Source organism: Micromys minutus (assembly GCF_963924665.1).
Source record: "Micromys minutus genome assembly, chromosome: 29".
In the NCBI taxonomy this organism is placed as follows: Eukaryota; Metazoa; Chordata; class Mammalia; order Rodentia; family Muridae; genus Micromys; species Micromys minutus.
Window position 1 is genome coordinate 34144040 of NC_137964.1, and position 23691 is coordinate 34167730.

General features: G+C 52.2%; 1 protein-coding gene across 2 annotated transcripts in view; it reads left to right on the forward strand.

The window, feature by feature from the left end:
- The window catches only part of MYO18B (myosin XVIIIB), a 199813-nt gene that overhangs the window by 24871 nt on the left and 151251 nt on the right, over nucleotides 1-23691 (forward strand). For both annotated transcript variants that reach the window (XM_080940828.1, XM_080940829.1), the window contains exons 8-13: nucleotides 257-455; nucleotides 2118-2260; nucleotides 2618-2718; nucleotides 3077-3140; nucleotides 9380-9524; nucleotides 21736-21909. In XM_080940828.1, coding sequence (XP_080796954.1) covers nucleotides 257-455; nucleotides 2118-2260; nucleotides 2618-2718; nucleotides 3077-3140; nucleotides 9380-9524; nucleotides 21736-21909 — 826 coding nt within the window. The remainder of the gene's footprint in view (nucleotides 1-256; nucleotides 456-2117; nucleotides 2261-2617; nucleotides 2719-3076; nucleotides 3141-9379; nucleotides 9525-21735; nucleotides 21910-23691) is intronic.

Below are 23691 nucleotides of genomic sequence, written 5' to 3' on the forward strand. Positions count from 1 at the left end.
GCTCAGTTTGTTTCCACGGCAGGCATCACTAATTGATAGCCATTCCTGGTTCCATGCTCAATACTACTAATCAATTGTGCCAGTGCCCCCAGATACCTCATTGCAGGCGAATTATAACTGGTGATTTAACTCAGAGATGCGACAATCCCCTTCTGGTTGAGCCTTTGATGAGCGTATTGGTTGCGCAGGGCTCCTAGTGAACCACCTGGTAGATGTCACTCACAGGGAGGCTGACCCACCTGTCATCTTGTGGCAGGTACCCCGAGGCCGCCAGGATGGCCTGCCCGCCCATGTGACGTCCCTGGCTCATCGTGCATACTGGGCACTGCTGAGTCAGAGGAGGGACCAGAGCATTGTGGCACTGGGTCGAAGTGGAGCTGGGAAGACCACCTGCTGTGAGCAGGTTCTGGAGCACCTGGTGGGCATGGCAGGCAGCGTGGACGGCAGGGTGTCAGGTATGATGGCCCACAGGTGACAGCTGGGTGGGAACAGGGAGGGGAGACGTTGGGAGTCCTGGGTGGCTTGGGAGGAGGCCCTGGGTGGCTCTTCTCTACCTCTGTCCTGCTGCCGTTCACTAAGCACAGATAAGGGTCCCGTGTTGGCTACTGACCCAGGAAACTGCTGCCCCGTCACACACCTCTGCCAGGATAACAATACACCTCTCTCATGACACTGGTGGCTGTCATAGTGGTCGCACACTGGGACAATTAGAAGCAGGAGCTTGGCTGCCACCTGCTGGGGACCATCCCTCGAGGTTTCCTTGGGAGCGTGTGCCCTTGAGCAGGACACAGCCTACTCCATTGTGCAGAATCCAAGGAGCAAAGACAAAAGCAGAGCTGGGAGCCAGAGGGGAGGTGGAGCTGCAGTAGGAGCATGCTCTAGAGAGTGCTGCTGCGCTGGCTAGGGAGAGGCCAGGCAAGAAGCAGGAGGGGTGCAGTGGGCCGTCAACCGCACGAAGAATAAGTGTGGCCATCTGCAGGGACCCTGTGGCAGGCCCTCTTCCAACCATGAGAGCTCTGTGATTTGAACAGGACCCTGGGGGGATAGCTGTTGTGAATTGAGATTTACAGATAAAAAGCATTGAAAACCAGAGAGGTTAACTAGGGTTCTCAGTCACACTTTAATGTCTCTGCGGAGCCCTCATGGACGTTTCTTCTCCTTCTCTCCCCCACTACACACATACACACATGTTTATCTAGAAAGGACATGTGTGCATGTATGTGTGTGCATGTATATGTGTACATGTACATGTGAGAGTGTATATGCATGTGTGTTTGCATGTTTATGTGCATTTATGTGTGTGTACTTGCATGTGAATGTGTATATGCATGTGTGTTTGTGTACCTGCGAATGTGTGTTTGTATGTACATGTGTGTGTGCATGAGTATGTGTGCATGTGCATGTGTGTGTACAAGTGTATTGTGTGTGTGCATGTGTGTATACTCTAGATAAACATTGTTTTTGCTCCCTCCAAGATGGAGTGTGTTCTGGACACTGCCCCCCAGGACACACACAGTGCTGCACCAGACGGCACAGGCTATAGCATCATTGCTGCCTACTGGTGCTTCCCAGATCCAAGCTATGCCACAAACACAGTCACTGCTCCAGGGAGGGGCCTCATGAAACACCAAGAAGATAACTATTTGTCCCTTTACAAAGGGCAGAGCCCCCTTGGACTTCTCTTAGATGCTGTGTCTGCTGCCCTCCTTTCTGTGGTCACTCTAGGACTTAGGTTACAGATTTGGGGATACATGTGGGGCTGGCCTAGACTCTCTCACAGTCTGGTTCTGCCATGTATGTGAATGTGGGAGGCAGGGTGGAGTGTACCCAGATGTCTGAAATAGCACACAGGACTTGTGGGTTACCTTTGGGGAGATCCCAGGACTTTCAGGCCAGGCCCTCTGGTGGCTCTCGGGTGTTAACGAGGTGTTAGGAGGATGCTCCACTTATGACCTTGAGAGTCACAGTTGATGCTGAGATTCATGGACTGACTGTAGTCCAAAGCTGAGCTGGGGCTCATCAGAGATCCCACCTCAGAGAACCAACACCAGTATGGCTCTCAAGAAAGGTGGACCTGTTTAAGGCACAAGTGACACCTCCCCTCTGTCTCCCAACAGTGGAGAAGCTCCAGGCCACCTTCACTGTCCTCCGGGCCTTTGGCTGTATGTCCACTGGCCACAGCCGCAGGGCCACCCGCTTTGCCATGGTGATGTCACTGGACTTCAATGCCACGGGCCGAGTCACAGCCGCTCAGCTCCAGGTGAGGCTTGGGGATGGGCGTGTACAAGAAAATGAGGGCTTTAGAATGACCATGCAGCACATGGTGACAGCCCAGATCAGGGAGGGCTCTGTCTCCTCTGCACCAACCGAGACCTTTGTTCTGCTGGTACCCCCGGTTCAGGCTTCAGTGAGGGGGGCGCTCTGGTCTTTACTGGGAGCTGAGGATCCCATGACTTGGCTGATTATCGTCTGTGGCGCTCTGAACCTTGGGTGCTGGCAAGGTTACCCTTTGGTGAGGCCACAGGGAGTGTTGGGGCGGGACACCCTGGTAGGGCCTTTGGGAACCAAGTCTGGGCAGAAGAACCCAGGATGATACTGTCCAACATCCTCCTCGCAGACGATGCTTCTGGAGAGCAGCCGTGTGGCCCAGCAGCCACAAGGGGAAGGGAACTTTGATGTTTTCTCTCAGCTACTGGCTGGGCTGGATGCTGATCTCAGGTGAGTACGTGGGACAGGCTGGGCCAGCAGAGGCAGGGGGATGAAGAAAGCCCAGTGGGAAGCTCAGAGCTGAGAGGCTGGGGTATTGGTGACCACGCCTCCTGTGACCACGCCTCCTTGACCACGCCTCCGGTCTCAGTTGTTGGGCACTACACTGGGGTTTGGCCACATTCCACCCAGTCTGAACTCCAGTCTCTCTCTCACTGTGTGAGGGTGGAGCATACGGTCATTAAAAACGGAGGCCTGTGGCCTGGGGCAGCTGGGCGGTGTGGTGTATGTGACCCTGAAGTGGGACATCTCTTGTTCTGTGTTCAGCTTGGGGCAGACTCCCCCTCACTTCCACAATCGTTTCTTCCAGGACGGAGCTGAACCTGCACCAGAAGGCAGAGGACAGCACCTTTGGCATGGGTCTATGGTCCAAGGTAAGTGGCCTGCCTCCAGGGGGCACCGCCATCCAGGGCCAGGGAGGGAGATGATAGAGGTCTGTGACCCACTGTCTCCTGTTGCTCAGGTCTGTAGTTGGCAATAGTCATGTGGGGGCAGCAGCCCTAGCAGAGTAGCTGTTTGAGGAAGTGAGACTTGTCCCTGACCAAGGCAGGATGTGGTGGGAGAGAGTGAGGTGTGCACCTTGAAGCACTGTGTCTCCCTTCAACCCTGGCTCTGACTGTCTCCAGTGAGATCTTTGATCTTAGCATGGTTCTGCCTGAGTCGAACAGTAGGGGGCGCTCTGGAGGTTTATGGAGGAAGGTGGGCGCCCTCTGTTGGTTGTTGTTTATGGTCCTGAGCAGAAGGGGGGGGATGGGTGGGGGAGGGGTGAAGGTGGAGGAGAAGGAAGAGCCCTGAAGGTTGGCTGCTCCAGGGTTCCACTAAAGGGAGTGGCCATTCACTTGCTGCCGGTTCGTTTTGCTCATTTCTAATGCTGCTTTCTTGGCTTCCTTTGCTCACATTTGCTGTGATGACTCTGGGGTTAAAGGTCATTCATTACTCTGGCACTCACCCAAGGTTTCACTGTAGTAAGGAAGACGGGCATGGGAATTAATGCAGCCACTTGTCTGAGTCAGGGAAGGCTTTGTAGCCAGGGGACAGGGGCCTTGCTGACACTGTGTTTTAAAGGGTGTGTAGGAGTTTGCCAGGTAGAGGGTGACAAGCCAGATAAAGGTACAGACAACAGAAGAGCGTTGCAGACCCATCACCTCTGCTCAGAGACACACAGATTCCCAAGTCACTTGCAAACTAAATCCGGGAGCACACGAGAAAGATCATTCATCATGAGAAGCTGCCTTCACCCCAGAGATGCAGGCCTGGTTCAGTGTATGTGGATCAGTAAATGGAATCAAGGTCACAGGATTCTCTCCATGGAGGTGAAAAGAACTTTTGACAAAAATCCAGCATCCCTTTATGATTAAAGTTCTGAGGAGCTGGGGCAGACATGCGTCTTGGCCGCACCGTGAGGTTAGTGCTGTGGGGTCAGAGCCCATCACCCCGCTGAGCGGGAAAATCTAAAGTCTTCCTCCTGAAATGAAGATCAAGACAAAGTGTCCACTCTCCGACCACTCAGCACAGCTTTGGAAACTTCGAAGGAGTCAGTGTGTCATTGTTTGCAGGCACGTAATTCTGTCACCTGGTGGACCCCACCAGGAATCTCAGAGTGGGTGGGACACAAGTCTGACACATAAGGCAGAGCCAGCCCTCTTGTGAGTCAACGGCCAACGTCTGAGAAAGAAACGGAGGACTCGGTCCCATTCACGGCAGCAAACACCTCACAATAAATGTAGCCTGGGAGCCCTCCCTCGGCAGCAAAACAGTAAGACACTGAGGGAAGAGAACGAAGGAGCCACTAGAAGCCGGAAAGACCTCCCACGCTCAGGGATTGGCAGATTAACGTTGTAAGTGACCGCCGATACATCCACCCAGGTTCCAATGCCCCTCCTCACCAACAGAGAGACAACCCTGAAACTCATGCAGAAGAGACCCTGGGTAGCCAAGAGATCCTGAGCAAAAGCAAGACCATGGGAGGTGCCACACACCTAATTCCGGTTAATCAGCAGAGTCGGAGTAATGAAAACACATGGGACAGACGTGCTGATCAACAGATAGACTCTGAGGTTGTATACCCACAACTGAAAATACACAATAGGGAAGAGACATCATCTAGGAAAACTGGGTGTCCACGTACAGGATAAAACCCCCACTCCTCACCCCTGAAACACCAACTTCAGATGCACCCCAAACAGTGGTGTGTTGATGTGAGGCTCATGCTCTAGAGCTGCAGAAGAACACACAGTAGGACTACAGCCACCCAGGGAACAACACAACATTGGTGAAGGGAACCCCATAGAAGAGACAAACAAACAGAAATAAAAACCCAACCAACCAACAAACAAAAAACCAAAACCCACAAAACTTCTGTCTAGCAGAAGACACAAAAGGAAAAAAAAAATGTTTTATAGGGTGTTAAGAGCTGGCAGGGGATTATCTAGAATTTATAACTAGAATACACAAAGAACTCCAAAAATGAGAAACCAAAACACCCATTAACAACAAACTAATAAAATTAACAGACGCTGAAAAGCAAAAGGCCTTCGGAATGGCAGTCATCAAAATAAAACATAAAACAACAACAAAACCCAAACAAACAACGAACTAACTACAAGCTCTGGCAGGAACGCGGGGGCCCCTCATGTGCCCTAGTGGGAGGGAGTGTGAATGAGTCCAGTCACCATGGAAGCCGGAGTGGAGGCTCCTTAAGAAAGTAAAGTCCACGTGACCCAGGGGCTTAGCTGGGCATTGTCACGGAGGTCCCTAGTCAACATACCACAAGGATAACGGCACAGCAACGTTCACCAAACCGCGGCAGTAAGTTCTGGAACAGCCTGGTGTCCACAAAGATGAATAAAGAAAATGTAGGGTATGCTGGAGATTTATGCAGCCGCAGAGGGGAAGGAGGTAGTCGGCTGAGGCGCGCGGGGAGAAGTTAGTTCAGTGAATTAAGCCGAGGAGCATGTGGTTCCTGCACTGTGGCTCCTATGTTTGCATAGATACATGAAATCACGGATGTAAATATGTAACAGTGGAAGTGAAGCTGGGGCGACGGACTCGGCGAGAAGGGCCTATGGGTGAGCGGCTGGGTAGACAGCAGCTTCTGCTTCCCCGGGGGCTCGCTATCCGTGCCCTCCCCGGAACCCACGCCCTGCCCCCGGAACCCACGCCACGCCCTCGAACCCAAGCCCCGCCCCCGAACCCAAGCCCCGCCCCTGAACCCACGCCCCACCCCCAACCCCTGCTATGGTAAGCTGTGATCTCAGAAAAGCCGGAGAGGAGCAAGTCTGAAGTTTTAACCTGGCCCCCATTGTGAGATCTTATGCTACGCCTCTGTTTTAGTATTTCTGTTATCTCTCCCTCTTGGTGCCTCAGTTTCCCTACTGTAGTGGTGTGGGTTTCTTTCTCGCCACTGGGGTGCCAGACTCATGGGACACAACACAGTCTAAGATGGGGGCCCCAGCCCGTAGTGTTTCTCCCCTGTGGTTCCCAAACTCCTGGGCACCCAGACACCGCTGGGAACTGCAAAGAGTTGAGGGGTTCGGTGGGCTTGAGTTAACCCCAGGGCAGGAGTGAGGAATACAGCTTAGCTCAGTGTGAGAGCCAGGAGTGCGGAGGGGCCTTCTGTGGGAGACTTAGGCGAAGCTCTGTGTGACGATGGCTTCCCCTACGGCCGTCCTGATGAAGGACATGGTCCAGTCCATGTTTATTCATGGCGGAAAAGGTTGCATACAACTCACTCAGGGTGGACCAGAGATTAAATACCCTTTGCAGGAAGGGATGCCTAGGGAGGGAAGCTCATTGGCTAGACATTCAGGGGCCTATCTAGAGACCTCATTCTAAACTTTGCTACAGTCTTACCAGTCCTGAGTGGGCGTGCTGGAGAGCAACTCCGAGGGTCCTGAGGGTCTCTAGTGCCGCCTCGGGCTGAGGCAGGTGGAGAAGGGAAGCGACTTCCACCTTAAGGAAGCTTCTGAACGTGCGCGCTCGTGCACACACACACACACACACACACACACACACACACACACACACACGCCTCTAGCCCAAGCCACCCGCTGAGCCCTCCTGTAACCTGTGCTCTGCCTGAGCTACACACGTAACTGCGTGCTTGGCTGTGGTGTGAATGGACACAGTATATCTGCCGTGGGGACTCAGGGAGCTGTTGAGGATTCAGTGACACCCTGAGGCTGCTGCCATGCCAGCACTGGTGGCTTTATATGAAGAAGATGGCCTGAGATGGCTTTCTCTGCCCCACTGTGCTCTGGCTCTGCTGGGTGCAGCCTGAAGTGCATACTGTGCTCCCAAGGGAAGATATCTACCAGTGTGTGTGCGTGCGTGCGTGTGTGTGCGTGCACGTGTGTGTGTGTATGAAGGGCATGTGTGCCGTGGTCATGTGCTCAGCAGCTTCCTTAGGGTGGAACGCTCCCAAGTCTGGATCACTTTGAACTATCGACACACAGCGGATGAAGAACAAACTTCCAGGTCAGATGTCTTTGTTTCGGCATTGGCTTTGGAAGCCTCACCCAGGAGTAAGCACAGCGTTAGCTTGTTCTTTTTCTTTGCTGTGTAGTACTCCCACCCTGGGTTCTGGATTCACCCCCTCCTATGGTAGCCTTTCTCTTTCTGCTTCCCAGTTTTCTTGGGGGTGATGTATGTACTCATCTGACTTGTTTCTGGCTTCACGGTTTTTACCCAAGAGCAGTTCGACCGGGGCATTTTTCGGAGTTGCTTAGAGAACAACGGGGCTCTCTAACCTTCATCCTGAGCCTCGTCTCATGGGACAGGAATTTATCTCCTTTTTCATTCTCGTTCTCTGTTTCCTAAGAGACGTGGGGTACAGAGGAGAGAAAGGGGTCTCCCCTCTCCTCTCAGGACAGTGGATTGCTCAGTGACAGGTTCTACCTGTTATTCCAAACCCGGCTGTCCTCGCTGACATTGGGAGCCAGATAATCTCACCATCTGTCCTCTGCGTGTCCTTTTCTGCTACTTTGAAATCTCATAAATAACTGAGCCTTTGTTGGGTGGCACCTTCAGTCCCTCTGTCTGCTGTGGCAGAGCAGCTGCCGTTGCTAGGCTCAGCTCCTGGTTGCTAGGGACTTGGTGGTTCTGTGGTGGCCCAGAAATATGACTGAGAGGTGGGACATGCTTCTGCTGTTAATTGAAACGCTTCCAAGGCGAGTCTCTCAATACCACCACCTGCTTTGATGTTGTTCCAATTGGCCAAGGAGCCTCTCTCGCCTCTCAGTCATCAGAGGCGGCTGGAGTCAAAGGAATCAGCGTGGTGGGCGGGGATGGGAAGCCTCCGGCCTTCCCTGCAGTCAATTTGCTGTGTGACCTCTGGCCTCAGCTGCGCCCTCTCTGGGCATGAAACGCTACAGAATTCAAGGACCTGTCAGCTCTAACAGGCTGCCGTGCCCTGTGTCACCCAGATTCTCGATTTGGACCAGGTACAAATTGGTCTCTCATTATGTGCTGTGGCGGGTCACTGACAAAGGGTCCCTGTTTCCTCCTCACTCTCTGCCTTCCAGGCTTCCGGGCATTGTGTCCTCGGCCAGATGGCTCGTACACGGGACTTCTGGATTAATTTCCATATTCAGACAAGCAAATTAGAACTATAAATCTGGAAAGGAAAGAGGGAATTAACACCTGAACCTCAGTAGCCCTCGAACCTCCACAGCAATTTCCCTTTGTCCCACAGAGGGTACCAAGCAAGCCCATGTCAGCTCCCGAGGTAGATCTCGGAGTGTGGTGGCGTTCTGAAGTGAATCTGGTTTGCTGTGGGATCTTGACTAATTAGTGATGTCTGCCATGGGTCCGTATCTCAGCACTGAACCATCCAGGCGGGAAAATGGTCTTCCTAAGGCTGACTGTTGACGGTCTCGGACCTGCCTTCCTCCTCATCTCCCTCATGTGTGACCCCCGCTGGTCAGTCACACTTTCTCCCATGTGGGGCCCTCTGCCTAGTTTGTATGATCAGTTTCCATGTCTACTTTTCTTATTTTTAATATTTATTTTATGTGATTACACCGTAGCTGTTCTCAGACACACCAGAAGAGGGCATCAGATCTCATTACAGATGGTTGTGAGTCACCATGTGGGTGCTGGGATTTGAACTCGGGACCTCTGGAAGAGCAGCCGGTGCTCTAACCGCTGAGCCATCTCTCCAGCCACCCCCTGCCCCATCCCACCATCTACTTTTTAAGCTCTCGCCCCAGGTTGGGCTCCTCCTTCTGTAACCTCCTGTGTCCCAGGTTAGACCTGACCTCCACCACAGGCCTGTCTCCACACTCCCTGCGTTGACATTCTGATCTTTTCTGCCTTGGGAGGCTCCAGGGTTGTGCTCCTTTATCTTGGCATCCAGACCAGAGCTCATTGCAAATCGGAGCCCCGATAAATCCTTCCGCAGTGAATAAAACCTGCCCCGCACCCCAAACCAGACACAAATGACATTTACAACCTTCCCGGAAGAGTCTCAACGTGGCTGCCAAATCCAGCCCGGCTTAACCGTGGGTAATTTACTGCAGCCATAAACTGACCGTGTGCCTGGCAGACTGACCACGGCTCCGAGCTGTGAATTCCAGTCTCTCCACCGCGGCCTTTCTCTTTCTCCCTCCTCCAGCCTGAAGACAAGCAGAAGGCTGCCGCAGCCTTTTCCCGGCTCCGGGGTGCCATGGAGCTGCTGGGCATCTCGGAGGGCGAGCAGCAAGCAATCTGGCGGGTGCTGGCGGCCATCTACCACCTGGGTGTGGCAGGGGCGTGCAAAGGTACAGTTCTTCCTGCCTGTTCTCTGCTGTGGCGTGTGTCTTGGGGCTCCCCAGTGACCTGTCTATGAGAACCTGTCACACTGACAGTAGTCCCCTCCCCTGTGTCACAGTGGTCACCAGCCACATAAGGCCATTGAGCACCTGAAATGTAGCCCACGTCTGAGGGGTTGAGTTTAGAATTGTTAGTAAGTGTGTGTGTGTGTGTGTGTGTGTGCACATGCATATGCGTGTGCATATATGTGTGTGCATATATGTTTGTATGTATGTGGCATGAATGTATATATGTATATGTGGTATGTGTGTGTCTATATGTGTGTGTACTATATGTGCATGTGAGTATGTAATATGTGCATGTGTGTGCATGTGTATGTGGTATATTTGTTTTAGTGTGTACGGTGTATGTGATGTACATGTGTGCCTGTGTATGTATGTAGTATGTGTGGGCTGTGTGTGGTGTACTTATATGTGTGTATCTGCATGCATGTATACATTTGTGTGTAATGTGCATGTGTGCATGTGTATATAGTATGTGGTATATGTGTGTATGTGTGTAATGTGTGTATGTTGTACATGTATATGTTTGCATGTATTATATGCATGGGTGTAAGTGCAGTGTGTTGTGTGTATGTATGTGTATGCATGTGTGTACATGTGTGTATATGCATGTATGTATTTGCATGTGTGTGCAGTATATGGTGTATATATATCTGTTTGCATGTATGTGTGTATGCATGTGTATATGTGTGTGTGTAGTATGTATGTGTGTGGGTGTTAATATGTATGCATGTATATGTGGTGTCTATGTATGTGTGTGTATAATATGTATATGTGTGTAGTATGTCTGTGCATGTATTTGTATAGTGTGTGTGTGTGCATGTGTTGAGGGGTGGGAGGAGAACAGAGGAAACCTTAGGATTGATGGCTCAGATTCTGTCCTGGGTTTTCAGACAGGGTCTCTCACTGGCATGAAGCTGCTTGGTCAGGGTTGGCTGGCTGAGGCACCCAAGGACCCTTCTGTCTCTGCCTCTGCACTTCTGGGTTAGCAGCAGACCTCTCTGCCTGGCCCATGCACACACATGCTAGGGATTGAACTCAGGAGCTCATCCTAGTGCAACAGGGATTTGTACACTGAGCACACGTCCAGCCCTGTGGATGTGATTTTAGTGACTTAGTTGCCAGTGGCTTCTGCTGGCCAGAGCAGCCCTAGGCTCGGGGCGGAGCTGCCCATGTGATGGGCGCTATCCCTGCCACATGTGCTCATGCTCTGTGATGGACAGCTTGATTGTTTGTCTCATCTGCGGAGCCTCGGTGGCTGCCTCATCTTTGCCTCGCCCTTTCCTGCGGATGCTCTGCCCTCTCTGCAAGCACTTTACACGGTTGTGTGTGGTCAGTCTGCTGCAATGGCTTCTTGTCTCTCCTACTGCTGTCGCACCGTGACAATTGCCCGCCATCTTGATGACATAAATAACAGGAGCCCAACCTCTCCCCTCTCAGTTATTGATGCCAGGAGTCTGGAGCATCTGAAGCCACATCCCATAAAGGCTCTAGGGCCTTTCCTGTCCACTTTGTGGCTCTGACACATCTCCGTGGCGATGACACTTCATCCCCTTCTCTGCCGCCACGTGCATTGCCTTCCGGGTTCTTCAGTCCTTTTCCGTAGCTTCTCAGAATACTGATCCTTGGGCAAACACAGATGGCCTTGCCTTTAGTGCAGCCACTAAGGAGGCAACACCCTGGAGTTCATGACCAACTCTTGGCTCTGATAGGCTAGGACTCTTTGACTGACAGCTCCAGGCTGCACTCAGTGGGGGGAGGGCTCTCTGAAGGAAGCTCTCTGCTGTCTTGGACAGATTCAGTAGGAAGAGGAGAAGGTGGTGGGTGAGAAGGAAGTGGTGAGAAAGAAGATTAAGGATGAGGAGGTGTCGGGATGAGGGGGAGGTAGATGATGTTGGTGATGATGATGGTGATGATGGTGAGGAGGAGTAAGAGGAGGAGGGAGAGAAGGTAGAAGAGGTAGTGGCAGCTGTCCGTCCAGCACACAGCCTGCCCCACCCTCCCACACTAACTGAGTATTCTTTGCTTCCAACTGCAAAGCAAACCACAGGGTTTGACTTGTAAAGCCATGGTAAAGTGGGGCTCAGCTCAACTTCCCCTCTTCCTGAGACAGGTGGGACTCCCTCCGATGTGCACTTAGGGCTTCCCTCACACAGACATGCCCAGGATGATAAGAGAGAAAGAAATCCATGCCTATAAATATTTTATTAACTCATGATTATGGCAGTAACTCCTTCCGCCCCCCCACTTCCTCTCCACCATCTACAGTATTTTATGGAGAGCCATTGTTGGTCTGCTCAGAAGCCCTGCCCCGTGATTTACTGTATTTTTCTGCTTTGGAAGATTTCATAATGGGCTGTTCTGGAATCAGCTATTAAAAAATCCACAGTCGTATGTAAACGTCTCTGCTTTGTGTCATCACAGATCTCTCTGAAATATATTAAGCTCATTTTCATTAATCAAGGATCCTTCCTGTGCCTCCTTAGCCTGCCTCAGAAGCCTGGATCCTGCTGATTGAAACCAGCATGGTCTGGGCGGGAACACGCGGGGTCTCGTGACTGGATGCAGGGTTTGTGAAGTGACTATTTACACCGATGCTCTTAACCGAGAGGCATCCGCTGGATTCCTGCAGATTGTGCTGTGCATGAGAGTTCAGAGATGGCTGCTGGGAAGCTCGGAGCCTCCTGTAAAATGAGCCAGGGCTTTGAGGCGGCTTGGTTGGTAAGGCTCTGGGTACCAAGATGTTGTCCTGTGACGCCGAAACTTAACAATGTCCATGAGGTGCTGACCCTGGGAACGGTCTCTGCAGTTTCCTTGGGTCTGCTTGTCTGTGCTCACACCAGGGTGCATTCTGGGTGCTCAGAGAACCACCCTCTTTCGTATGAGTCTTTCCTTGGCCCCACTCAAACCCTGGATGTCCCCAACAACACTCTGTTTGGGACATTGACCTGAACAGAATGGGACAACTCCGAGTTGAGGCCCTGGGTGTTCCTGGGACTAGTCTGACCTCAGGTGAGGTGATTCTCTGTTCTTGGGAACTCGGTGTTGCCATCTGTAGAATATGACAGTGACATCCATTCCAGCCGCATGTGAGACTGACTCTGTTTAACCAGACCATTCGCAGCCTCTCAGATCTCCTTAATCCAGACGTGACTGTGGTCAATAGGAAGTCCTTCCTGGTGAGGGAACTTAATCCCGTTATCAGTCTGCTCCCCCAACTCCATGACCTTGCCACTCTCCACAGAAAGTGGACCCGTGTGTCTATGTCCCCGCTGACCCTCAACACTGTACAGAGAGGACTGTGGCATCCAAGAGGTCCAGAGAGTCCAGCCTGGCAGCCAAGATGAGGGATGCTCGTGTTTATGGCTTTGTATGGCTCGGCCTGTTTTCTCTGTGAAGGCCGGTGGTGTGTTTAATTTATTTGCCCTCCATTAAATTCACAAGCCTGCTTGGCGTTGGCCCACCACCTAATATATGACATAGTCAGGTCATATATAAGCCCAAGTGGGGCTGTGGCGGGAAGGAGTGAAGTGGAAGGCCAGCACCACCTCCCGTCACCACCATAAAGATGCCAGGCCCTGAATGAATGGGGCTGTAACTTGGGACCCTGAGAGGGTCACTGCACAGAGGTTTCTAATGACAAGGGCCCAGCACTCCACCTTCTGTCGGACACTGGCAGAGTCAGTGTGAGCCGGGTGGAGGAGGTGGGTGGAGGCGTGGATGTCCTCTTGGGGAGCACAGCAGGGTGAAAGGGAGCTCCTTCCCTGCTCCGTCTAGGGTGTCTGTCTCCCTGCCCCGTCATCGCTGTGGGTCCACTCACGATAGTGGCTGTGAGAACCAGGAACACCATGAGGGGGTTCGGCACCAGGGGCCAAAGCTCCCCCATAGCCCGTGTCCTGCTGTCCTGAAGGGAGACGGTGTCTTTCCGCCCCGCCTCCCCCTCTGTACCTCCTTTCTCTCTCTCCTTTCTCTTACCGCTTTTGCCATTGCTGTTTTGTTTGGTTTGGTTGGTTGCTTCAGTAATTTTTTGTGTGTGACCGTTTTGTCTGTTTGTTTTTGTCTGCACATGTGTCTGCATCACATGCGTGCCTGGGGCCCTTGGGGGCCGGAACTGAAGTTATAGACACCTGTGAGCCTCCACATGGGTGCTGGGAACCAAACCCAGGTCCTCTACTAGAGTACCGAGAGCTTTTACACAGGCACTGCGTCCCCCACTATCCCCTCCCCCATCTCCCTTCCTTCCTTTCCTCTGTGTCTACAGACTGTCCATCCTCCCAGCTGCCTGGGAACACCACCTCATTGGTTCCACATGACTTGCCGGTAGCTGGCGAGTTTCAAGTTGGCGCAGACTCGGGTTAGCCCAGGGGGTCCTACAGGCACTAAACTTACTGAACAGATGCAGTCAGGGAGGACGCTCTGCTCCAGGCTGCGGTGTTGTCGCTCCCAGGGTTGGAATAGCTGGTTCATCCTTTCTCCGAGTGACGCCGAGTCTGAGTTCCCACCCAAAGCCCTGCCCATGGTAGACGGACAGCTGGCACGTGACTGAGGGACTGGGAGACTCCATCGATCTGTCCTTGGGCCCAGGGGTCCTGAGGCCCAGCTCCTCCCTGTACCCTCTTCCCACGTGCTTCTCAAGGCCTGTCCGCCCTGCCCCAGCTGGTGGCTTGGCTTCTGGCCCAGCAGCTGTGCAGCAGGCCTATTCTGGGCCACAGGCAAGGATTTATTCTGCATTTTCTGAGCATATTGAATTCATTCATTAAGCCAGGATGGCTGTTCTGGGATGGAAACAATTAGAAGTTTCTGAAAAATGAACTCCCTGAAGTGGCCGGGGCTGGAAGGCAGAGCTCTCAGCAGCTCCAGGCCTTCAGGGTGAGTGGGGGAAGCGGCAGCGTAGGGACTTTGGGTTCGGTGTGTAAGGGAAGGCCCTGTGCTTTTGGACTGCGCGTCTCTGGATAATAGTGGAAGCTGATGTCCCTGAGCGGCCGCCCGGTGGGAAATGCTGCCTAAGCACTTCTGCTCCCTCGCAAAAGTGTCGATGATGGTGTTGCTGATGGCGGTGGGGTGGTGCTGATGATGGTAATAATGGTCATGGTGATGCTGATGGCGGTGTTCTGATGGCGGTGATGGTTATGAGAATGGTCACCGAGATGATGGGGTGATTAAGTAGCTTCTAACGGATGTGCTGAGTGACCCAGGTGGCCTGCTGCTGCAGACAGCATGTGACTGCTGACAGGTGCCAGCTTGCTCTCCCTCCCAGTGTCTGCTGCTTTTCTAGGAGAATGGCCACAGGCAAGTTACTCATGGCTCGGCCGCCACTTTGGGTGACACCCTCTGGCGGAAGACTCCCTGAGCATCCAGCTCTGCAGCTCTTGTCCCCTGTGTGGCTGGCTTTACTCCATGCGTCTAACCTCAGTCTTCAACGGCCCAATGGGAAAGCAGCCAAGCCATTTTACAGATGAAAAGACCAAGGTCCAGCAAGAGGGCATCTCTTGCTTGAGATATCACGGCTAGGCTGAAACTGTCTTAGGACACCTGACCTCTGACCTCTGGCTCTTCCCATAATCTCCCAGAGCCATAAAGAGTCCCTGTCAGCCACTGCCCTCTGAAGTCTTAGCTATGTTAGTTTGGGAGATCTCCCCAAGGACTATTCCTGCACCTTGTGAATTCTCAGTGCCCAGGGTACAATAGAGACTCTGAGAAATCCTACACTGAAGGCAAGCCTGATGGGTCAGTCTGAAGTCACCCCACCTGGATTTCCCACGGGACTGTCACCTCCCAGAACACCAGGAGGTACAAGTTCTGAGCAGTTTCTAGGTGGCTCTCTGTCCAGATGTGTGAACGGCAGAGATGATGCTTCCTCCAAGGCAGGCAGAGAGCCATGTGGGTGGGCAGGGCCATGTTGCCTATGGAAGGATAGTTTTAGGTAGGATTCCTAAGAAGCAGGAAGCTCTTTAAGAGTGAGGGTGGCGTGTCCCATGGTGCCTGTGACAGCCCTTCTGGATAGAGACCTGGTTCCTGGGTGCTTCTGTTGGCCTTTTGCTTCTGACTCATTTTTTTCTGAGGGTGGATGGTTCTGGTGCGGAACTGGTGAGCCCACAGCCTTGCTATATCTCCACAAAATCTCCCCTCTGAACTCTGTGGTCCCCATTTTGAGGAAGATGACAATGGAGGGTCAGCCCATCAAACTCACTTCTCAGGACATCATGTGGCAGTTGGAGGAGGTAGGATTCGAACCAGCCCTCTTTGTCTCCAGAGCCAACTCCTTCTTGTGGCAGCCCCAGCCCTGGCTTATCTCGTCTCTGCAGGTGGCCTCCGACTTCTCAGGCTTCTGAATTGTAAATCTCCGTGTGAGGCAGTGGGAGCCAGATGCTCTGGCTTTATAAATAAGTCCCATAATGTTGAGTAATTCAGGAACAGCTCAGCTATTGTTGGAAGGAGGAATAACTCGGTTATTAATAAATGCAGGAGGTCACGGTAATTGATAGCAATTGAACCCACAGTGCTCAGGGACAATAGCTGGGCCATTGTTGACTTGTGTGCATGCTCTTTTCCCTCCTTCTCTTCCCCCTCCTCTGTCCTCTGCCTCCCTCTCCCTCCTCTCTGCCTGCTTCCTTCCCTGTCTCCCTCCTCCCTCTCCCTCCTCTTTGGCTACTTCCTTTCCCCTTCTCCCTCCTTCCTCCCTCTCTTCTCTGTCCTCCTTCCTTTCTATCCTTTCTCTCTACTTCCTCCTCCCTCCCTCCTGTCTTCCTGCCTCCTTCCCTGCTTCCTTCCCTCTTTCCCTCTTCCCTCTTTCTTCTGTCTCCCTCCTCCCTCCTGCTTCTTCCCACCTCTCCCTTACAATCCTTGCCTTTGAGTAGATTTGAGTCCCAGACTCTGCAGCCTCAGGATCTGCTCTCTCACCCCTGCCTTTCCCTCTGTCGGTCTCCTTTCTCATTCCAGGCTTTGCCTGGTGGCTGTGGAGACAGAGTAACCATACAGGCTGTTTCAGCTGATCCGGAATTTCCCAGAGTAGTGTCTGACGGGACCTGGGAGGTACTGCAGGCTTCGTGAGAGCATCCTGAGGTTAAACTGGGCTAAAAAGACCCCCCCCTACTCAAGACCCACAGAAGCTGTTTTAAAGGCCTCAAGGGTCCCACAGAGATGACACTTAACGAGGCCTTCTCAGGGACATTACACAGGGATCTGGTTCCTCGGTGTGTGACATGGGAAGCGACTTTGGCTGCTTTCCTCAATCTCTTTCCATTCTATTTCTTGAACAAGGCCTCTCGTTAAACTTGGGGCATTCCAATTTGGCTAAGCAAACTGCAGGCTTCTGTCTCCGCCTCTCCACCGCTGGGATTACACGTCTGTTCTGATAGACCTGGCTTTTCCTCGTAGGTGCTGGGAACTGGTCTCATGCCATCCCTTTTCCATACTGGGCCATGTCTGCACCCCCAGGAGCCTCTTTTTCCTCTAGTGTGTTAGGTGAATTTTGGGGAGGTGGACACCCAATCTAAGCCCATACTACCCTGTTCCACACACACCTCTGTTGCCACTGAGAATCACTGAGTCAGCCCTGCCCTGCCTAGGTGGCTGATGGTTTGATCCTGGCCTCACTCAGACATGCAGGTATGGGGGGAGCAAGATGGCATCTTGCTGAGGAGTTGGCTTCCTCTCCTGATTCTTTCCTATGCCGCCATTATTTAAAGGGGAACCCAGCTGGACACTGGTGTCTTTGATCTCGGGTGGGTGGTCTCTCCTGAACTGTTCCTTGGCTTGCTGAGGGGAAGATGCTGGTGCAAGTGTTCTAGGCATACACAATGGTATGTGTGTGATGTGAGCCCAGAAGGTGCCAAAGGGGCCTGTTGAGAGCTGGGAAGGGTGGAGCTGCCTGCCCCCTGGCTACGGCGGAATTCTGTTTTTCACCAAAATCCCCAAGAAATTGCTGCCAATCCAATGTGCAGTAGGGAGTGGCCTTTGCACTCGGGGCTGGGGGTGGGGATATTTCAGGCACAGCTTCTGGAGCTTTAGCTGGTACTGAGAAGAGCATCTAGCAAATGTGGGCAACCCCCTACAGCAGGCCGGGGGCGGGGGGAGGCACACCCCTTCCATGTCAGAACCAGCTCTGACCTCTCTTTTGACAGTCCCTTCCTGACCCTCTGCCCAGCTCCATTTTATTTTATCCTGTTTGATGTCTGTCCTGATGTAGCAGTAAATATTTTTTTTAAAGGAACTGGTACCATGCCACTCTAACACCAGCTACTCTCTGTCCCCAGCGGTCTCGCTGCCCCCATGGCTGGCCCCATGCACTGACTGCCTGTCTCACGGCTCTGTTCACATTCCCAGCATCTGTCCCTGTGGTTATTGTCACAATTCCCAGTAACCCGGTAAAATCAAAACTCTAGAGGGTTGTAATTTATCAATCAGATTTATATCAGCAAATTCTCACTCCACCAAATGTCCACACAATGAACTCAGAGCCAATTGATATTGGTATAAACTGCCCACCTAGATAAGACAAATTGTCCTGTAATAATCCATCCCTTATAAGATATTCATAGCTACCTGTGGCTACTTAAAGCCACACAGATCCGGGTCGTCCTTCTCCTCCTCTATCTTCCTCCCTTCTCCCTTCTCCTTCTCTCTCCCGCCACTCAAAAACTCTGTGCCCACCCTCCTTCTCAACGGTCCAATCACAGGCTCTAGCCTTGTCTTTTCCCGCTCTCATCTGCTTACAATCAGCAGTCTACATCCTGACGGTAGGCTGATGGTCCAGACGGCTGGCTCCTCAGGGTAGAGCAGCACTCATACATTCTCTTTGCTAAGTCTTGGGTAAAGGAAGGGAAGCAGAGCGGTTAGAGCTGGTCATCAGCTATGTTGCTCACCCACTCCTTGATTCTTTCCTCCCTGGGTGACTTACCAGGGGTCTAAGGTGACAGTAATGAGCCCTCAGAGTAGCTGCAGCTCAGGGCCTGGCCAGGCTCCCACTGCTTCCCATAGACACTGGGCAGGAAACTTGACCACGAGTAGAGGTGGTTTCTTTCCATCTGTGCATTCACTTGGAGGGTTTTGTGAGCATCCATGGGACAAGGCCCAGCAATGGCCCTACGCAAATCTCAATGGCTGTCATTAATGTTAACTGGTGACCTCGTGCAGGTACATTCTTGTTCCTCCAGATGCTGGGGCACACCCCTCCCCATCAGTGGGGTTTTTCTGAGGGGCACAGCAATGTCTCTGAAAGGGTTAGTAGCAGTCACTGAGATAACTCATGACCCATTTCAGTAGAGAAGTGGCTTTAGTCAACTGAGGGCCCCCAGAGGGGCCACTGATTCCCAGTGCTAGCATTTTCCCAAAGCAGCTGACAGACCTGCAGCTGGAGGCCCTGCACTGCCAGGGCCTGGCAAAGAGCGCCCCCTGGAGTTCAAAGGAGGAGACAGGGCTTCAGTGTGCTGGGCTCTCCTGCCTAAAAGGATCTAGGGAGCTCTCACGACCCGTCACAGACCATAACTGAGGGTGAGTGGTGGTCGTCTGACAATGGCAGTGGTGGAAATTGGAGTTTGAGGCTGTGATCTTAGTCAGCGCCTCCTCTCTGCCCCTCGGTGGCTCCCTGGGCTCAGCACCTGTGCTACTGGCCACACCCCCACTTTGGTTGCACTAGCTGGAGCCCCTGGTAGAACCTGGAAATTTCCCCATAGGCTGGGAGGAAGCACAAGCCCAGCCACCCATTGTTCCTCCCAGAAACCTCACCACAGTTCCCTTCTCAGCTCCCCCAGCTCCTTGAGACCTACACACAAATCACTACAGGAGATGGGGGTGGGGTGGGGTGGGGGCAGAGACTCCGTGGTGTGGGGCGTGACAGGGAGGGTGTGGAAGATGGCGAAGTCAGCTCCTGTTAGCATTCTCCCAGCCCCCACCCCAGCCCGGGCCGCGTCCAGGGGTAATGGACCATCCGGCTCCTCTCCAGTGCCTGCTCAGTTCCCTTTGTAACAGAGAGAGCTGGCTTCAGCCGCAGGAGTAACGGATCTAATTAGAATCTGATGGCCTGCTGGCTCCCCTGTTGTGTGTGTCTCTACTTCTCTCTTGTGACAGGGGACAAGGATTCTCATATGAGACGGAGAACTAACGTTTCTCTTTACACGTGTTCGTCTGAGAGAAATAGACGATGGGGTCCCCATCAGGGTCCGTGTGCCCGGGTCCTAAGGATGTGCTAGGTGACATCTAAAAGATGGGCGGGCTTCAGGGGCTGCTTCTTCCACTTGGTGGCTCTGTGTTGTCTGGCGATTCTCTGAGTCTGTTTTGTCATCTCTAAGTGACAGCTCTGGTACCCCAGCGATGAAGGTGGATGGGGGGGGGGCCAAGTTCAGGCTGTGCAGTGTGCTCAGGCCACTGCTGACATCACCATCACCACCATCACCACCATCCCCAGTGACGTCATCATTTCTGACTGGCTTCCCTAAGTCTCAGCTTCATTGGGAAGTGTCATCCCTGTGAGCATCCCTGTGTAGCAGGGACATGGGGACACCCAGCAAGCCCCTGTTACTTACCCTGCTCCCTGGACAGCGCCGGTTAAAGTCTCGGGCAGAATCTCCCCCAGGGTTCCTGTTTCACCCTGAGACCAGTTGTCTACTTGTCCCTCTGGGCCCTGGCAACCTGTGGGGTGGCCTTCGAGATTCTGTTTTAGAGAAAAACACATTTGTAAGAAGACAGAGTCCTTGAAAGGAGCACATTGTGATTTGTTTTAATTAGTCAGTTATTTGTATTTAGGTCACAACATCAGCCCACGGCTGCTGTAGGAAATTTGGAAAATGTCAGCTCCTCACTGTGCCGTGATTCCCGGCTAACTACATTCCTGTTTGGCATGTAATTTAACATAATTTGAAAGCATTTATTTCTTTGTGTGGCGTGCACAGACAACCTGCAGGACTCAGTCCTCTCATTCTGCCTTGTGGGTCCCAGGAATTGAACTCTGGTCTTTCAGGCTTGGTGGCAAGCCCCTTACCTGCTGAGCCCTTTCACCATCCCCTCCCTGTGAGCACAGTATGTGCCACACAAAGTCAGCACTTTGTTTTGTTTTAAATGGTCTCCACTCACCAACGTGGCTTCGGTGGCTCTGATGACTTCCCTTAGCTGTCCTCCTCCCTGCTATGACACACCACACTCATTTCTGCATCAGGGCCTCTCTACCGACTCCTCAGCTCTAAGCTCCTTCCTGGTCACAGCTAAGCCCACTATCAAGTCCTTCCAGGGTCCCTCTGAGCAGCACACGCTAACACAACCACCATCTTGCTGTATCCACACTTCAGGTTTAGTCTCTCCTTGCAGCATGCACCACCTGAGGTTATCTCGCTGTCTGTCTGTCTGCTGGCCTCTTACCAACCCCCTCCCTGGAATGTAAGCTGCCTAAGGGTCATCACCGTGTGTGACTTGGTATCATGTCAAAGGTTCTCAGTAAACATGGGCTGAATACACAGGTGACTGGATTACTGGGGAAGTGGCTGTGTGGTTGAGTGGACAGGCAGGGGTCAAAAGGTAGTGAGCATGCACATAAATAAACACATGGGTATGCTCATAAATACATACATCGGTGTGCACATAATGCATACATGGCTGTAGATATAAATACATACATGGGTGTGCACATAAATAAATATATGAGCATACACATAATACATACATGGCATGCACATACATGAATACATATATGGCATGCACATAAGTACATGGATGGGTGTGCATATAAATACATACATGGGTGTGCACATAATTACAAACATGGGTGTGCACATAAATATATACATAAATGTGCATATAAATAAATACGTGAGCATGCACATAAATACATACATGGGCATGCACATACATAAATACATACATGGGCATGCACATACATAAATACATACATGGGTGTGCACATAATTACATACATGGGTGTGCACGTAAATATATACATGGATGTGCACATAAATACATACTTGGTTGTGCACATACATATATACATGAGTGAATACATTCTAGATCTACCCTATCTTCATTTAGGGTGTTTCTGTTATCTGTAATGGCTTTTTTAAAAAAGAGCAAAATAGGTGTGAAGAGGCGAGAGTCCCTGAGGTGCCCTCAGGCATGCAGCTATCCCATGACTGGCATCTCACCCCTTATCCCTTCCCCGTCCTTTGCACAGTGGGCCGGAAGCAGTTCATGCGGTTTGAGTGGGCCAACCACGCTGCTGAGGCCCTGGGCTGTGACTATGAGGAACTGAACACCGCCACCTTCAAGCACCACCTACGGCAAATTATCGAGCAGATGACGTCAGGGCCACGGCACCAGGGCCTGCAGGACAATGAAGCCTGCTCAGGTACCGAGACCTCAAGACTACACTGTGGGGATGTGGATTTCATTGGGACTAAACTATAACCTGCAACTCACGCTTCCCCGTGGTTTCTTGTGCTTATTAAGACTTGGAGAGCTCTTTGCACATGTGTCGGTGCCAGGGATTTCCTGCATGGCTGGATAAGGAAATCGTTCCTCCTTGTCTAGTGTTTATGGTCAAAGCTTCGATCTGCTCAGGACCTAAGGAAGATGCTGAGCCCTGGAAGAGTCTGCTACGTGGGGAGATGGGATGCTTGGGCAGCACCCAGGGCTGATGTATTTTCAGTGTGGTTTGTGCTTGTGAGATCCTGACAGGCAGGGGAGGCAGACCTCTCTGTGAGGGATGAGGGCAAGGCTGGTGTGCTAAGGACTGAGGATGGAGGGCAGGTTCCCATAGGCAGCTGGACTCACTAATGGGACAGGGCGTGGCTTCCCTCGTGGGGAAGGATGTGCTCTGGAAGTGCCTCTTGGAAGCTGAGCAGTGATTAGGAGGAGAAGCTGAGAACCTGTAGAAATCACAGGCGAGGGCTGAGACATGACTCAGTGGGGAGAGTTCTTGCCATGCAGGCGTGGGAACCTGAGTCTGGATCCTTAGAACCAGCCTAAGAGGTCTGTCTCCGAGACTTTTGCTGGACAGACCGGCTGGAGCAGAGCAGTGCATGTCCCCACTGAGGAGGCAGAGGTTCCCCCGGGTCCACTGAGCTCTGGGCTCAGGGAGAGACCTGTCTCAAAGTGAGGCACAAAGTGATGGGGTGCCAATGTTACACAAGCACACACGCATGCATGTGTACACACACACAAGTATGCACATACACACAAACATGCTCATACACACACCCACACACATGCACATACACACAAACATGCTCATACACACACCCACACACATGCACATACACACAAACATGCTCATACACACACTCACACACATGCACATACACACAAATATACTCATACACACATGTACACACACTCACACACACATGTGCACACATGCCTGCATGTGTGCATGTACACACCTACACAGACATGTAACCTCCCAACACGCACAGATACATACATGCACACACTCACACACACTTGTATATATCCACATGAATGTGTGCACACACACTTACATGAACATGTACCACCCCCAACACACAGATGTACACAATCACTAGATGAGAGAAGACGTAATGGACCAGAAACATGGCAGAGGGGAAGAGATGGGGTCGCAGGGTCTAGGGTAGACACTGAGGTGACACTGAAAGCCCAGAGGGCATTTTGGATTGGGCCTAAGCAGCTGGGCAGGAAGTTTGTGCCCACCAGAGCGTCTCTGCCGGGTCCTGGGGCTGTGCCTGCAGAATATGGAGGCAAACAGAGACGTAGGACCCCAGGGCAGCCTGTGAACTCTGCAAGCAGTGCTTTGTCAGACAGCAGGGCTTGTCGTGATCATGGGGGTCTGTTTGACCTAACGTCAGGGGACAAACCTCTTGTCCCCGAGGGTCCCTGGAGCAGACTATGTTCCACTAAGATGGACGACTCTTCTGTTATTTCCCCAGCCTGTGCTCCGCTGTCTCATTTGTAGCACACCACACACCTGAACAATGTTTATGTATGCGTGCACACACGCATACACAGATGCTTGTGTACTGCACAAGCACATAGGTGAGCACTGTGCATATGTGTGGGTGTGTGCCCCATGCATGAAAGGACAGGTACAAAGTACACACGACAGACAGACAGACAGACAGCAGAGTCTGAGTTTGTCCAGCAAAGGTCTCCG